General features: G+C 54.2%; 1 protein-coding gene across 1 annotated transcript in view; it reads left to right on the top strand.

The window, feature by feature from the left end:
• PLXNA1 (plexin A1) overlaps positions 1 to 15,867 on the top strand; it is a 98,126-nt gene that overhangs the window by 70,454 nt on the left and 11,805 nt on the right. The window contains 9 exon segments of the mRNA XM_030502444.1: positions 995 to 1,118; positions 4,302 to 4,577; positions 7,682 to 7,748; positions 11,682 to 11,828; positions 12,359 to 12,518; positions 13,054 to 13,157; positions 13,706 to 13,802; positions 14,455 to 14,645; positions 15,104 to 15,273. Coding sequence (XP_030358304.1) covers positions 995 to 1,118; positions 4,302 to 4,577; positions 7,682 to 7,748; positions 11,682 to 11,828; positions 12,359 to 12,518; positions 13,054 to 13,157; positions 13,706 to 13,802; positions 14,455 to 14,645; positions 15,104 to 15,273 — 1,336 coding nt within the window.

Below are 15,867 nucleotides of genomic sequence, written 5' to 3'. Positions count from 1 at the left end.
CCAGAGGCCCTGACCCTGCCAGCCACAGCCACAACCAACCCGGGTGCTGCTGGTGGAGCAGGCACCAAACCTGAGATAATAAAGAGAGGAAAGAAAGGAAGAAACCCCCTTTGCTTCCCCAAATCTCCATCCCTACGCGCGCCTGCGGATGGCACTGGTGACAGGGAGAGGGAAGGGAGCTGGTGGAGGGGATGGTGTCTTGTCTTCCACAGCTGACAGATAAAAGGATCTGCTTTTAATTAAAAGGCACAATCTCTTCCCTGCCTTTTCTCTTTTCTAGTCCCACTAGTTACAGATAAGATAGCACGCCTTTCAAGCTGGACGGTTTATTTCTTCTTCATTTCAGGCTGATGAGCCTGCAGTCCTCTGCCTGGCTCCCAGCTCCCTTTAAAGTGCCTTTAATTTGATTTTTCTGAGGGTTTTCTCCCCCCTCCCCCCAGCCCCTTTCCCTGGTGCATTCTCCTGGAGTCTTCTCCCGTCGCTTTTCCCTGTAGGTGCAATTAAAGGTTCAGGGACCCCCCCCCGCGTCGCATTCCTCTGGGATTCACTGCTGCCTCCGCTCGGATCCGGAGGTGCTGGGGTGGGTGTGTTCAAGCTCTTCCTGGAGTAGATTTAGGTCAAAAAGAACGAGGACATTCTTGTGGTTTAGGCTAACGTTTTCCCCAGAAGCTCTGGCTTTGTTCAAGCCTTGCTGTTCCCTGCAGCCCCTTCATCCCTGGGAGGCTGGAGCGCTGAGCAGGGGGGTTTGAGCCCCCGGGGACCTGGTGGTCCTGTTCCCAAAGCTGCCTCTTGATTTATTCCGAGGAAGTCATCCCCACTCTCTGCAGCTCCGTTCCTCCATCTGTGAGATGGGGACAGCGATCACAGCCTGCGGGGAGGAGGGATGCGGAGCCAGTTCACGCCTGGGGGCCCAGCCATGGGGTGCAGGCTGGGTGCTGATGCTGGGTGCTGGGATTCAGGATGTGTTGTTTTAATTCTGCCTTTCCCACCCCAGCCTTCGCTGAGCTGCAGACTGACATCAATGAGCTGACCAACGACCTGGACGGCGCCGGCATCCCCTTTCTGGATTACCGCACCTACGCCATGCGCGTTCTCTTCCCGGGGATAGAAGACCACCCGTGCTGAAGGAGATGGACGGTGTGGGTCTGTCTGTCTGTCTCTGTAGTGTCTCACGCTGGGGCTGTGCCCCTGCATGAGTCCCCGTGCCCCAAGCATAGGGCTGGAGAGATGCCTTGGTTGGATGCTGGCCTAGTGCAGCAAAGAGCATCATGCCACGTGGCAGCCAACATGAATGCGGACCGGCTGCTGACTGCTTACTGCACTCTGACATTAATATCAATATTTATATTAATATCATTGCTGCTGTCATTTTCTACAGCACTTGCTTTATTCAATTGGGTTTGTTTGATGCCTGACCGGCTGCTCGTTTCTAACAGGCTTGTCTGACATGGCCTGCTTGCTTGGCTCCATTTCCCCATGCAGAACCCATCCTTGGCATCCTTCCCTTGCTTCCCAAACTCCGCTTCCTCTCCTCTCCCGGCCTCCCCACCTCTGTTTAATTTAGTGCATGCAATTGCACACCAATTGGCTTCTTGTTTGCTGGGCTGCCGAGGCCGCTCTTGATGAGGGAAAGGAGGGGGGTGACCTCAGCTTCCCCTTGCTGCTGACCCGCACAGTAATTAATGTCGACGGGGCTTCACAATGTATTAGGAGAAGTAAATTGGCCCTGGTGCAAGAATGCACGGTCACTAATTACAACACAACAAGCTCTTACCAACTGCAAGTGCACGTGCTGGTGCTGTACGCCAGCGGGGCTGCCACGCGGGGCCCTGGCCCTCTGCCTGCTCTCCTTCCCTGGTCCCTAATCCCAACTCCGGAGGGCGGTGGCGACCAGGTTTCCATGGATTTCCCCTTGTTTCCATGGATTTCCCCTTGCAGCTCGGGTTTCCGGATGCTCGGAGCATGAGTGTAGCCCTCCCTGGGGCACAGCCCTTCCTGTCTGTGCGAACGCCTGGCTCTCCTCTCACCTCTACTCTTGCTCTTCAGGATTTTCCCTGAAGAGAAAGGGGTGGAAAGGGTATCACAAAGGATATCAGAGGGGAATTTTGCGTTGGCTGTGGGCAGGCTGGATGGGAGTTTGTCCAGTTCCAGTTTCTGAATTATTCAAAACATCCCCATTTGAGAGAGCACATCAGCTCAGCCTGATATGGGAAACAAGGGGTTAAAGTTGCAAAGGAGGATGAAAAAACCCACCAAATCCCCAAAAGAGATTAAATAAAGCAACTACAGTTGTGTAAGCTTCATATAATTTAATCAGGTTTGCTTTTATTTGTCTCTTTGCTCAGAGTGTAACATTAGCTATTGCAAGTGACGGGAAGGAAGCAGCGCTTGCTCACGCACACGCTAATCCGCAGCGAGCATCAGGCTGGTGGGACCAGCTCCTTTCTCTTTGGGGTTTGAGGGGGAGGTTTCGGTGCTTGGTGGGAGTTTAAGCCTGATTAAATATTTAATTCAGTATTGTTCATTTATTTCTGCTAATGATCAGCCAGTTAAACACAGGGAACCAGGGAGGCGACAGCCTCAGGCACTGCCGTGCTGTTTGTGATGGGTTTCACGTCCTCCTGTGCTCCTTGCCAAGGCTCCAATGGGATGGTCACTGTTGGGCAGGACCCGTTTCCCATCCTATCGAGATCCTCCTGCTCTGTTGAAGGGAGAAGTCCTCTTATTCTGTGGTCACCTTTGTGTGGTCTTGGCTGCCAAAGCACCAGCAGCGCACAGGGGTGGGATGCAGCATCTCTCCCTCTGCACCAGTTGTACTGGTGGGTCTGGTGGGTTTCCAGTGCAGCCACTGAGCTCCAGCTGGCTCTTGGGTCTTCCCACGCTGAGGAATCACTCGACATCTCTGCATCCCTGTAGGGAGCTTGCTGGTAACGCTGCTGAACCTCATGGCATCTGAGTTACCAGCATTATTGCATTGAGGTCCCTGCATGGTCTAGAGGAGAGGCTCTGGGAAAACAATTTAAAGGCATTTCTGTTCCTAGCAGGACATTGTTCTCTGACCTGCATTAAGGGAGATATTGCCATGTGCTTGCTGGTGTGGTGCCTGTGAGAGGAGCCCTGAGCATAGGGGCAGAGAGGGTTTATCACTACCCCATCACCATATGGGGATGCTCTGGGACAGATGTTTGGGTGATGAGAATGACAGTGGCACATAGGGACTCCTATTGCAGAATTGGCAAGGACTGGGTGGGAAACTGGGTTTTTGTCCAGTGGGAAGGAGTATTTGGGGGGGCGAAGTTAAAACCATGAGGAATTCTGCTGAAGTGAAGAGTGTCGATCCAAAGTTTTGATTGAAGTGAAATGATTTGATGTGTCAAAACCTCATTCTTCATTTTGAGTTGGTGTTTTGAAGTGAAAAGTGTTGTTTTGTCTCCAAATACCTACGTGGAATGAAATTTTTCACTTATTCTCCCAATCAGGAAGACAAGGAGGGGGAGAAATGTAAAATGGATGTTTTTGCCACAGCGAGGCTTTTATTCAGAGGAAAGCATCTTTGCTAATGGGAAAACACTGTGTTGTAAAAATGTTCATTTCTGATAAGAAATGTGGTCAGGGCTGACCAGAGCTGTGCTGACGACGGCAGTGTGGGGATGAGAGCATCTCAGTCCAATCCCTGTTGGGTCCTGTGTGGCCAAGTGAGGCCAGAAATACACCTTCAAACGTCTCAAGAGGACAGGGAATGTTCCAGGCTGTGTCTGGAGTGGGGCAGAGCCAGGTTTCTGCTATTTCCTTCCCTGTCTGAAATCCAGCCCCTCAAAACCAGGCGGGTTTGCTGGTGTCGGAGCTCAGGGTTGAGGTGTTGTTTGCTTTCTGTGCAGTACCCAGAGCACGTGTTGCAGTGCCTCGGGTGGGAATCAAGCTGCTTGTTAGCTGAAATTGAGAATTACAATTTGTGTGTGTGTGTGTTTGGGAGAGAAAGAATGTTTGGTTATGGGAGGGAAACGTGTGTATGTACCTGTACACGTGTGGGAGAGACTCTTTGTATGGAAGTGTGTGTATGTATATACATTATATACATCGATGCCCTGTGTTAACCTGATGCTGAGGTACTACAAACTAGATAATACTTTTGACGGGAACTGGGGCTGATCACTAAAGAGGAAGCTTGGTGATATGAAAAGAGCAAATCCAGCTGCTTTTTGAGCCATTTTCATCCTTTCCTCTTGGGGAATGAGGATGAATCCAGCGTCTCGTGTAGGCCAGCTGCTTTCTTATTGCCCTCCCTCGTGCCCATCTCCCAGCTTTGCTCTATCCTTGCAGGTCCAGGCAAACGTGGAGAAGTCCCTGACCCTCTTTGGGCAGCTCCTGAACAAGAAGCACTTCTTGCTGACCTTCATCCGCACGCTGGAGGCTCAGCGCAGCTTCTCCATGCGGGACCGCGGCAACGTGGCCTCGCTCATCATGACGGCGCTGCAGGGCGAGATGGAGTACGCCACGGGCGTGCTGAAGCAGCTCCTCTCCGACCTCATTGAGAAGAACCTGGAGAGTAAGAACCATCCCAAACTGCTCCTGAGGAGGTGAGTGACCATCCGGGGCGGTAGGAGCTGTGGGACAGTGCCCAGGCTCTTCTGAGCTGGTGTCATTAGGGATGCTATTGGTGATGGCTTTGGTGTTGGCTGTCAGTCTGTTGTTTGGCATCTCCTCTCCTGTCTACATGCAAGTATCAGGGGTGTGGGACCACTTGGATCCAGCCAACTCAGGAGTCACCCACGGGATGTTCTTGCTGTAGTTTAGCCCATATGGGTTCATGTTGTCTGGGAAGGAGGGCGCAAGATGCTTGGTGGCTTCTGGCTGTGTAGGCTGGTGCAAGGAGGACGCATGCTGGCGTGTGTGGCTGCAGTGATGCTCCCACCAGCCTTCCCTTCTCCAGGGGACCACGCAGTCCCCCACACCTCTCAGCTCTTGCCTTGCATGGGTGCCTCCTTTCCCCACTGCCTCCCTGGGGCTTGCCCGCCTTGCTGGGCACATGGGGGTTTTCCTGGGAGAGCCAAGCGGCCTTTCCCAAGCTGGGAGTCTCTCCGTGGCCGGGGGGAGTGCGAGCAGGAGGCAGCCTGCCAAGCCTGGCCCATCAATATTTAACGATAGCTCTGAGCTCTCCTTCATCACGGGCTGATGAATATTGAAAGCTACACCAAGTGCTGAACAAAAACAATTAATAAGCTGAACCAGCCCAGCCCGAGGCCCTCCTTGTGCCATCTTCTCCCTTTGCGCTGTGCCATGCCTCCCTATCTCCATCTTCACCAGCCCAGTGCCATCAGCAAAGGTGCAGGGACAGCGGAGAGCCACGGGGCTGGAATGTTACCAGGCAGCCTCAAAGCATCTTTCAGCCATCAACCCGAGTTCATGGATGGCGTGGCCAGACCAGACAAAGCCTGTTGGGTTTTGTGTGCCTGGCCCTGGGGAGAAGACACAGATGGGAGCTGGTCCCAGTTCCAGCCACCTTCCCTTGGCTGGTCTCTTTAGGCACGTGGCTTTTACTCTCTCGGCTTCATTTCTCACATTTAAAAGGGTGCCCTTAATTTCTCAAGTGCCAGAGATGGGGTGCTGAGCAGGCCTGTGGCTGGCTGGGTGAAGTGGGGGGATCTTGGAGGTCCCGACCCCTCTTCCCCATCCCTGTTTCCCAAGCGCATCCTTAGGCTCTTCCCTTCTTATCATCCCTCCATGACACCAGGTTTCACTGAAAAACTGCATTTCCAGCTCCTGAACTAAATCAATAACATCTAAATAAAGGCAAGTTGAGGAGGGCAGGAGCTGCAGTGGCTGATCCATGGGACCAGCGCAGGGACAGAGCAGCCCAAGGAGTGTTGGTCCCCAGCCACGGAGCTTGAGGGCCCGTCATGGTGGAGCTGCAGGAGGCTTAGGACAGGGACGAGGTCCCCATCACCTTTCTCGTGTGTCCCCAAGTGATGTTTAGTGAAGAGACTTTGTTCTTCCTGCAGCCGCAGAGCGAGCGGCGCTGAGGGCTTCTCCATCCTTTTGATTAGCCCTGCTGCTGGGTCTGAGGGTGTGCTCACTGCCCAGGGCACTGGATTAGCATTGATCCAACTGGGGAGAGCTGTTACTTGTTTATTTGGTGACTGGATAATCCCCTGTTGCTGTGGCATCTGGCTCTATTGCGGATAAAGACAAACACTCACCGGAGCCCGGGTGATAGCACTTTAGATGAGTGTTACAGGCTTGTCACAAAGGACCTGCTCTGGGGCTGGGGCATGTCTGCTGAATAGCTTCAATCTACCTCTCCCTGGCTTTCTTCCCATGTCCCTTCTCCCTTTTTGCTTCCCCTTGATGGATTAATCTTTCTCAGCAGGGCAGGACGGCTTCCCTGAAGCCTCAGGTATTACCATCGCCTAATGGTTTAAGGAGGACTATGCTGTTCCATAGAGGGCAAAAAGGGCTAAACCCCATTAGCGCAAGAGAAAGCCTTGGAAGGGGCCATATGACCCTGAGTCAGCTTGAATGAACTGGCAAAATGGATTTCCTACCCCAGCCATCTGGCCACCGGGAGCTGCTCCTGGCCCATCTGCTGCATGGCATTGCCCTTGGGCAGTGGGACTCCTTCTGGTGGCTCCGAGGTTCTGGTTCCTTCTGGGTTTTATTCCTTGAGTCAACCCGTTTGTGTCCATTCCCCTGGTGCACCAGGAAGGCAGCCACGTCCCTGAGGTTATTAGTATTGCTGGTGCTTCAGGAGCATCTGCGTCTGCAGGCGGCTGATGTGATGATTAATGGGCGGATAAGCTGAGGAAGCCTAACCCGGAGGGTCGAGGGCTGGCTGGTGGGTTTACTTCAGAGGGAATGAAAGGCACTTCAATAATGGACATGTTAAGGGGAATTTTAATCTTATGGCAGTGGGAGCAGGCTGTGGTGCAGACAGGCACGGTAAACTGCCCTTGGAGGGACCTGGGCCCTGTGTCCCTCCTCTGCTGATGCAGCACATCCTGGCTGCACTACCAGCACACCCCACATCCTGTTTGGACCCACCATGTCTCACACTCATCCCATGGGATCCTGCTCTCCTTCTTGTGCACATCTGCATGATGATGGTCCCAAACACACAGGCGACTCCTCTGGATCTTTCATGCTTATGGAGCATGGTGGCATCTGGATTTGAACCATACTTTAGGAAACTAGGGGCTATACATGGGTTTTCTGCAGGCAGTTTTGGCTGCTTCCTTCAGCTGCATCTCCAAAAGCAGGAAGGCATAGCTCCATTTTTGAACCCCTTTTGGAGCTGGTGGTTGCAGCACTGTACACTGCAAACTGGTACATCACTACCCCACTCTGAGGAGACACGCAGAGACCTGGATTTCCACCATGCAGGCAGGGAATGGTTAAATCCCATGGGACAAGGTTGTACTCTTTCTGAGTCTCCAAATACACTGGAGACCAATTTGCTTCTCCCTCCGGGGGGGCTGCTGTCCCTCAGCCTTGCGGATGGGGACCCTTTCCACCAGAGCTTTGCTGTCTGCTTGTGCCCCCTTGCTTCGAGGCTCCTGCCTTTCCAGATGACACCTTTTAAAGACAAAAATAATTCAGCCACAGTTCAAGGCTGAGGTGTCAGCGGGTGAGATCAGAGACCTTTAATGTCCCCTGCTGATGGCTTTGCTCTCTGCCTTCCCTACAGGACGGAGTCGGTGGCAGAGAAGATGCTGACGAATTGGTTCACGTTTCTGCTGTACAAGTTTCTGAAGGTGAGTTTGGGAAGGGATGGCAGCCCCAGGTGGGCAGGGAGGTGGTTTCTGCCTCGCTGGGATGGGCAGCAGGGTACCCAAAGCCTGGGGTGATGTGCTCCCCGATGTACCCAAAGCCTGGGGTGATGCACTGCTGCTCTCTCCCAGAGCGGAGATTGCTTCCCAGGTCTCTGTTCCCATCCTGGGATTCTGAGATGTGATCAGTGATTTTGGGTCTCCTTTTGGGGAAATAGCTGAGATTGAGAGATGAAATCCAGACCGGGATTGCTTAATGCATAGTGGGTCTCGTGCCTGGAGAGAGGATAAATCTGAAGCAACTCAGCTGAGTCTTGAACCCCTCTGCAGTGGTTCCCATTCCTCCCTCCTTGCTCCTGCTTGTGTAACTCAGGAGGAAAAAGCCTGGGGAGCTTGTCCTTCTGTAGACATGACTGTGATGGGAGGATGTTTCTGCCTGTTTGAGCTGTAGTTTGATGTGCTGCACTCTTCATGCACAGCTGCTGCTTTTCCTTCATCTCTGGCACTGAGGCTCTGTGGTAGGGGAATGGTTTCCCCCAGGCATTTCTGCCACTGCTTCCCTTCTGAAAGGTGCTGTGGTGGGGATGGACACCCCATGGGGTGTCTTTCTAGCCAGGGACACAGCTCCCGTCACTGTGCATCCACGAGGGTGCAGAGCCCATGAGCTTGAATTCACCTTTTTCCCAGCTTCATCCGGGTGGCAGCAGAGGATGCTGGAGCCCAAAGGCTGTTTTTACCCCTCGTGCATCCAACCCATATCAAGAACATTTATTCCACCAGCACCGGTGCTTCCACCCTCTGGAGCTGCACCAGCGGGTGAATGGTGCCCGCTGCCCTGCCGCTGCTTTGCCAGTGAGCAGAGCCATTCCTTGGGATGCTCCGTGCAGCGAGGCTGGGTGCCACGCAGCAGGTTTTGTGGGATTTCATCCCTCATTAAGATAAAGAGAGTTTGAACCATTTCCAGCCAAGAGATGAGAGCGAGCAGAGTCTGTGCACAACTCGAGTGATCATCAGCGAGAGGTGATTTATAATATCACTTACATGCACTTGGCTTTTTGCCTCTGTCGAGGGATAGCCTGTATCTGTACAAATCTAGCCGGAGCGTGCGGCAGAGATGCTTTCCAGGGCCGGGGAGAAGAGGAGCTGTGCTGGTCATGGGGAGATGTCAAACCTCCTGCTGCCCCGTTGTGCTGGGGCTTTGCCTCTGGGATGAGGTAGGATGCTGGCAGACGGGACAGGCAGGAGTAGCTCTTGCTATGGATAAACCCCCTCAAGCCTCCTTGAAGTGGATGAGGTTGGGCTTTGGCTGAGCCAAGCATATGCACAGCATCCAAATGCCTGCAGTGGTGTTTGGGGATGTGTTCGTGTTCATGTGTTTGATTTGATGCCCTTGGCCTGTCCCTGGCTGAGCATGTGGGCAAGTGATGGGGCATGTTCACCTCGTTCAGAAGCTGCTCATGGCACACCTCTGTCCTGCATCTGTCCTTGTACAGCCCTGTCCCGCTTTGGAGGGGTTTCTGGGTGCATCTCCGGTGCAGGGCAGGACTGAGGGTAAGGAGTAGCAGGAGAGAGATGCGGGGATGGGACCAGGGCAGTGGCTTCTTGTCAAGTCCCTGGCTATGGTGTCCAACCATAGAGGTGTCACAGCAGTTTGTCAGCAGGGAAACTGCACCAAACCCTGTAAATGAGGCAGGAGGACGTGTGCCCAGCTGCTGGATCAGCTCCCAGCAAAGCTCCCCAGAGCAGGGCATGAGGGATGGGGACAGGGACAGGACAACCCCCCCTGCCCAGGGGCAGCAGCGTGGGGAGCCAGAAAGGGCTGGTGCTTTCACAGGGACCCTGTAGTAGCATTTATCAGACTCTTAATGAGACACCCTGGGGAAAGGGAGAGGGATGAATCGAGACAAGTGCTGAAAAATGCAGGATATTAGGTGCCTGATGAGCTAGATCTAGTCAATAAGACAGTTTGAGCGTGGCTGGCTTGTCTCAGCCTGCTCCCAATGCGTGGATCAGGGCTGGCACCATGGGCATGGCTGCGTTTGGGGGGCTGGCTGCCCTCCATCAACCTGTGGGGCTGTCAGACCCATCTCAGTGGTCCCCTTCTATATCTCCCCCAATGGAAGACCGTCTTGAGACAACTGCTCAGTGCTGGTTTCTGCAGACCCTGTTGGTTTTGTTGTTGTCAGTCAGGTACGAGCCCTAAACCATCCTCATCTGTAGTGGCTCAGTGAGCTGTGACCCGTGGCAGCATCTCAGCCCCAGTCCTCAAGAGCTGCTGGGGACAGTGAGGTTGGGAGTGAGGTTTTGTATTGTTTCAGTTGACCAATAGGTCAGAAGGAAACCAGGATCCTGAGGCACACAGGAGCCCCCAGAAGCCCACGTGGTGGTGGTGGAGTGATGTCCTATCACCAGGACCTCTGATGCCTCCATCCCTCCAGGGAGGCCATAGGGACAGCTCTAGTTCATGCATCCAAGAAGAGATTTATTCCCCATCAGCCCGGCTGGTGTCTGAGGACTGGAGGAGGTGATGCTGTGATGCCTGGAGTAGAACCATGGCTGAACCCACTGCTCTTGGTGGGGATCCTGCAGAGCTGCAGATGTTGGGGCAGTGACTATGCCTTGTTGGAGAGGGGAAATCTATGGGCTGAGACAGGATCAGCCGTGCCAGATGTGAGCAGGAGCCCTGCTCCCAGCTCTCCTCCATCCATCCCACTTCCACACACTTGGAAGTTTTACAAGGAGTTTTTACAAGCAGCTGAAAAGAAGCAACTTGAGCCTTTCCCCTGTGGCTGGAGGGTGGGCTCAGGGTGCTGTGAGAGCCCATCACTCTGCAGCCAGCCCCGTGCTCCTACCTCACCAGTGATGCTCAGCACAACACCCACCTTGGGTGTCTCACGTTTCCAAGCCAGCTTAATGAAGCCAAGTTTGCAAATGAAACCTAATTCCAAAGGCAGGCGTGTTGTTGGGAGGCTGGGGATGATGTATGCCTGTTCCTGCTCGTTAGCAGCTGTCTCTTTAATTACTGCAGATGCTAACGAGATGCTACCAGCATATGGTGACAGGGAGAGCAGCCGCACTCCGCACCAAAGGACACTTTATCTGGGAGGTGGCCGGGAGGGAGGGACGAGGGCCAGAGGGTTATATCTGCTGGGACTTGTCCCTGTCCTCTCTGCTCCCATTGTACCCTATTTTGTCCCTTAGGCCTAATGCCTGGATCTGGAGGGGCTCGTTGGGATGTAGCTCAGGGGAGATGTTTGCGCCCTGGGTGATGAAGGGGTGTCCACCTGCAGCCAATTCATGGCTGGTTGGTGTCTCCAATCTCAGCAGGTCCTTTGCTGTTCCTTGGTTGCTGCAGTTCCAACATCTTTAGGGAAGTATCCGTCTGATTTCTCTCTCCCTTCCTTCCACCTATGAGATAGATGCTGAGGTGGCTCTGGCTCGCTCTATAGGAGTTTGGCAATGCGGACATGTAGGGACGTGGTGGTTTAGCTGCAGGAAGCCTCATTGCCTAGTCACCTCCATCAGCTGGAATCTGGGGTAGGCTTGTCAGTGAGTTGCTCTCTTGCTTTTGCTTCCCAGTGGATTTGGCTGGCTCTGCGCAGCCATGATGTGGAGAAGCTTCCTTTGACCTTCTCTCCTGGCAGATGCCAGAAGTGCATCATGGTACTTGGGAAGAGCCCCCAGGCTGTCCCACTGCAGCGTGCCCTTTCCAGTCATCTGGTGCTTCTCTTGGCTGGACCAGCTGAAAAGATAGAGGCTGTATCCCATACACACAGTCCCCAGACCCAGCCTGCTCTTCACTAGCCCAGAACTGATGCTGCAGCGTCACTGCAGGCTCCTGACACAGTGGTGGTTCCTGAAAGGCAGAGCTGGTGCCTGGCACCTTCTCACCCCTCTCTTCCATCCCCTGTCCCGCAGGAGTGTGCTGGGGAACCGCTCTTCATGCTCTACTGCGCCATCAAGCAGCAGATGGAGAAGGGGCCCATTGATGCCATCACAGGAGAGGCTCGCTACTCCCTCAGCGAAGATAAGCTGATCCGGCAGCAAATTGACTACAAAATGCTGGTTAGTGCAAGCAGAAACCTCACTGGTCCTGATGCCAGCACTGCTAGGGCCAGCCGTTTAACAAGATCTTGGAGGCACCCGAAATACTTTGCAGAGAGTGGTTTGTCTCTTGTTCTTCTCTGCAGCATCCCTGAGGTGCCTCTTGCCCTCTCTTTGTGGTCCCTGTCATAAATGGGGCCTTTGCGTAGCAAGGTTTGCTCTTGCCATGGAGCTGAGAAAGCCAAACAGGAACTGCATCCCCCTCTGCACCTCTCCCAGCAAACCCTATGGTTGGTCTGTAAGGTCCCCTTCAACCCAAACCATTCTATGATTGTATGAATAGTTGGAGATTTGAGGGTGGCAGGGAGAGGTGGGGATAAAGGGGGCGCAGGGATGTGCCATGTGGCTGCAACTCCACAGCAGCCTGGAGGTGAGAAGACATGGGCTGTGCACAGCTGTAGCCCCATGTTTTTGGACCTGTCCTTGGACTGGATGTAGCCAGTACATTGCAACCTCTCACTGGAGTCTTTCTGTCCCCCTGTGCTGTGCAGACCCTCAACTGCGTGAACCCTGAGAATGAGAACGCCTCAGAGATCCCTGTCAAGGTGCTGAACTGCGACACCATCACGCAGGTGAAAGAGAAGCTGCTGGACGCTGTCTACAAGGGGGTGCCCTATTCCCAGCGCCCCAAAGCCGGAGACATGGACCTGGGTAAGAGAGGCCGAGCACTGCCCTGTGGGAGTGCCAAAAAAACCCTGTTTAAAACGGGAAGATCCACATCTCCTTCAGGAGAGGGGACCTGGCAGGACCAGAGCATTTGCGCATCTCCAGTCCACTTGTGCTGTGCTGGTGGCACTGACTGCGTGGGTCCTGCCAGTAGAGAGGGTGGGAAGTGGAGCCTCCTCGGCTCTGGCTGTGTTCTGGATTGCAGGCTTGAGGTGGCTGAGGGCCAAGGAGGCCAGCAGTACTTGAGAACAGTGTTAATAGTCCTGTTCTTAAAGGAGGGGCAGGAGAATGAAGAGGAGAGGAGCAAAGGAAATGGTCACCAGGGTCAAATCGATGCTGTCTTTCCTTGAGGACTTAGAAACAGCTTTTCCCCAATGCAGCGTTGATAGCCATCAGCCCTGGGGTTCAGATCGTGGTGGGAGGGCTCTTCTGTTGATGCCCAGACCATGCTCCTATCATCACCTTGGCTTTGTGCTCCTATCACCCACTAACCACGAGCCCTTCTCGCTCCCGGGGGCAGAGTGGCGGCAGGGCAGGATGGCCCGGATCATACTGCAGGATGAGGATGTCACCACAAAGATTGACAATGACTGGAAGAGGCTGAACACCCTGGCCCACTACCAGGTAAGGCTGTCCATGGTGGAGAGCACTGTGCAGCCACCATCTGCCTTGAGTTTGAGCATCTCTTCTTCCTCAGCTTGGTCAGGGCCTGGACTCGGGTCTCCAGACCGTGCTGCTCATGCATGCTCATGGTCAGGAGGTCTGCAGCCACTTTCCTGCTGGGGCCCTGTCGTTATGGTCCTTCCATTCAAGGAAGCACTAAATGGGGCATCTCAGGACTCACAGAGGCTGTTTCCTGCTCTGACTTTGCTTTTCCATTTTCATGCCAAGATGTCTGGTGTGTTCTGTTCTGACCCGTTTCCACCAAGCTGTCACAGAGGTGGATACAGAATCATAGAATGGTTTGGGTTGGAAGGGTCCTTAAGATCATCCAGTTCCAACCCCCTGCCATGGGCAGGGACACCTCACCCTAGACCATGTCCCCAAGGGTATGTAGGTCTCCTTTGCTGGAGGTGGATGTCCCTGGGGTGGGATGCAGTGGAGCTTCACCCCTGGGCTGGTTTCTCCTCGCTGCCTCTCTGGTGTCCTGCTCACACCATCTCTGCCCTCAGGTGACAGACGGCTCCTCGGTGGCCCTGGTGCCCAAGCAGAACTCAGCGTACAACATCTCCAACTCCTCCACCTTCACCAAGTCCCTCAGCAGATACGGTGAGCGCGCAGGGGCACCCTCCGCTGTGCTGGCAGGGGAGGCAGCGCCGGGCTGGGCTGGCAGACCAAGGCACAGGGCAGGTGATTCATTAACTGTGGCTCTCGTGAACAGGGTCCTCCAAACCCCAGCTCTCCTGCACCATGGGTTTATTCTGGTGTTGGAAGGGAGCAGATGCCCTCAGAGCATCTCTTTGTGTCAAACTTGGGGGCGAAACGCACGTGTCGTGTGGCTGCTGCTAAGGGATCCCTTCCCGTTAATAACCCTGAAGTCTAATTAAAATAGGCACAGAGACACTTTGCACTTAAATGAGCAGAGTTGAGGACTCCAGCGAACGTGCTGGTGAGTGTACTTTAGCCGTGGTTTGGAAGGGGATAGTGTGGTCAGCTCAGACTGACACAGGAGGCATCTGTGATCCTGGGACCTGTGTGCTGGGAGCAGGACAAGCCTCTGCAGAATCCCTTCCACCATGGCCCCTGTAGCCTTGCATGTAGCCCGGCAGGCTGTAAGGATGGCCCCAGCAGAGCTCCCAATCCATGGCTGATCCCAAAGCTCCCGTTTCACAGCCATGACGTGGTGGGAAGGGGGACGATGGGGCTGGTGGCGAGGTGGAGGTGGGCAGGGTATGAGCATCCCCTGTGCTCGGTGTTGCAGAGAGCATGCTGCGCACAGCCAGCAGCCCCGACAGCCTGCGCTCCCGGACCCCCATGATCACCCCCGACCTGGAGAGTGGCACCAAGCTCTGGCACCTGGTGAAGAACCACGACCACATGGACCAGCGCGAGGGCGACCGAGGCAGCAAGATGGTCTCCGAAATCTACCTGACCCGCCTGTTGGCCACCAAGGTACGGCTCAGAGACAGCTGCTGAGTGGGGAAGGGTTATCCATAAGTTTCCTTATAGGATCATGGAATGGTTTGTGTTGGAAAGGACCTTAAGCTCATCCCGTTCCAACCCCCTGCCATGGGCAGGGACACCTTCCACTAGAGCGGGTTGCTCCAACCTGGCCTTGAACACTGCCAGGGACGAGGCAGCCACAGCTTCTCTGGGTAATCCATGCCATTTGTATGCTTTCAGCATGCCAGATCATGCAGTGAAGGAGATACTGCTGCAGTGTGTCTTTCCACACACTTCTCAGTATAAACTACTGAGAACCAGTGGGGTTACACAGACTGTGCTCTGCTTCTCTTCCAGGTGATAGGAATGGAAGTGAAATTGGCTTAAAGGCCAACCTTTAGTTAAGGCTCGCCTCTCTGCCGGTGCTGGGTGTTGCTGAGTGGTGTTTGTCTCTTTCTCCTCCTCAGGGCACCCTGCAGAAGTTCGTGGATGACCTGTTTGAAACCATCTTCAGCACAGCACATCGTGGGAGCGCGCTGCCCCTCGCCATCAAATACATGTTTGATTTCCTGGATGAACAAGCTGATAAGCATCAGATCAATGATTACGATGTCAGGCACACCTGGAAGAGTAACTGGTAATGGAGAGGGGCAGTGGAACAGGGGGGTAATGATATCACAGCTAACAATACTTCCAACCCCGCCTAGCAGGCAGCAGAAGTATGTCTCTGGAAAGGATCCAGGACAAGAGAGGCCCATATCTCTGTATTTCGGGGGTGGGTAAATCCCTCACATGCCTGCCTGCAGCAGCAAAAATCCCAGGAATGCAACGCTCCCTCACCCTTCCATCCCCAATCCCAGGCACACGCTCCCCCTGATGGCTGGAGTCCGCAGCTCCCTTCCCATCTCACCTTGGGCAAAGGCCTTCTCCATCCTCGGGGCCCCTCCAGAGGTGCCAGCCCCAATTCCCATCTCGCCTGTCCTAGAGGTGTCTCCACGCTCCCTCCCATTGCTCAGCCCTAACAAAGTCAGCATAAAGCTGTCTCTGCATCCTCCCTTCCCTTTTCCCCATGGGAAAGCAGGGCGGAGTGGCTGATGAGACCTCCACCAGTGCCATACTGGGGCCAGGGCTGGAGCTCCTGCCCCCCAGGTCCCGCTCTTGGCACTGCTCTTTGCTGCTGCCTCACTGATTCCATCTCTCTGATCTCGCCATTTCTGGTGGTGGGTACGTA

Source organism: Strigops habroptila, chromosome 11 (assembly GCF_004027225.2).
Source record: "Strigops habroptila isolate Jane chromosome 11, bStrHab1.2.pri, whole genome shotgun sequence".
Classification (NCBI taxonomy): Eukaryota; Metazoa; Chordata; class Aves; order Psittaciformes; family Psittacidae; genus Strigops; species Strigops habroptila.
The sequence above is the reverse complement of the archived record's forward strand: the minus strand, read 5'-3'. Positions and strand labels throughout refer to the sequence as shown.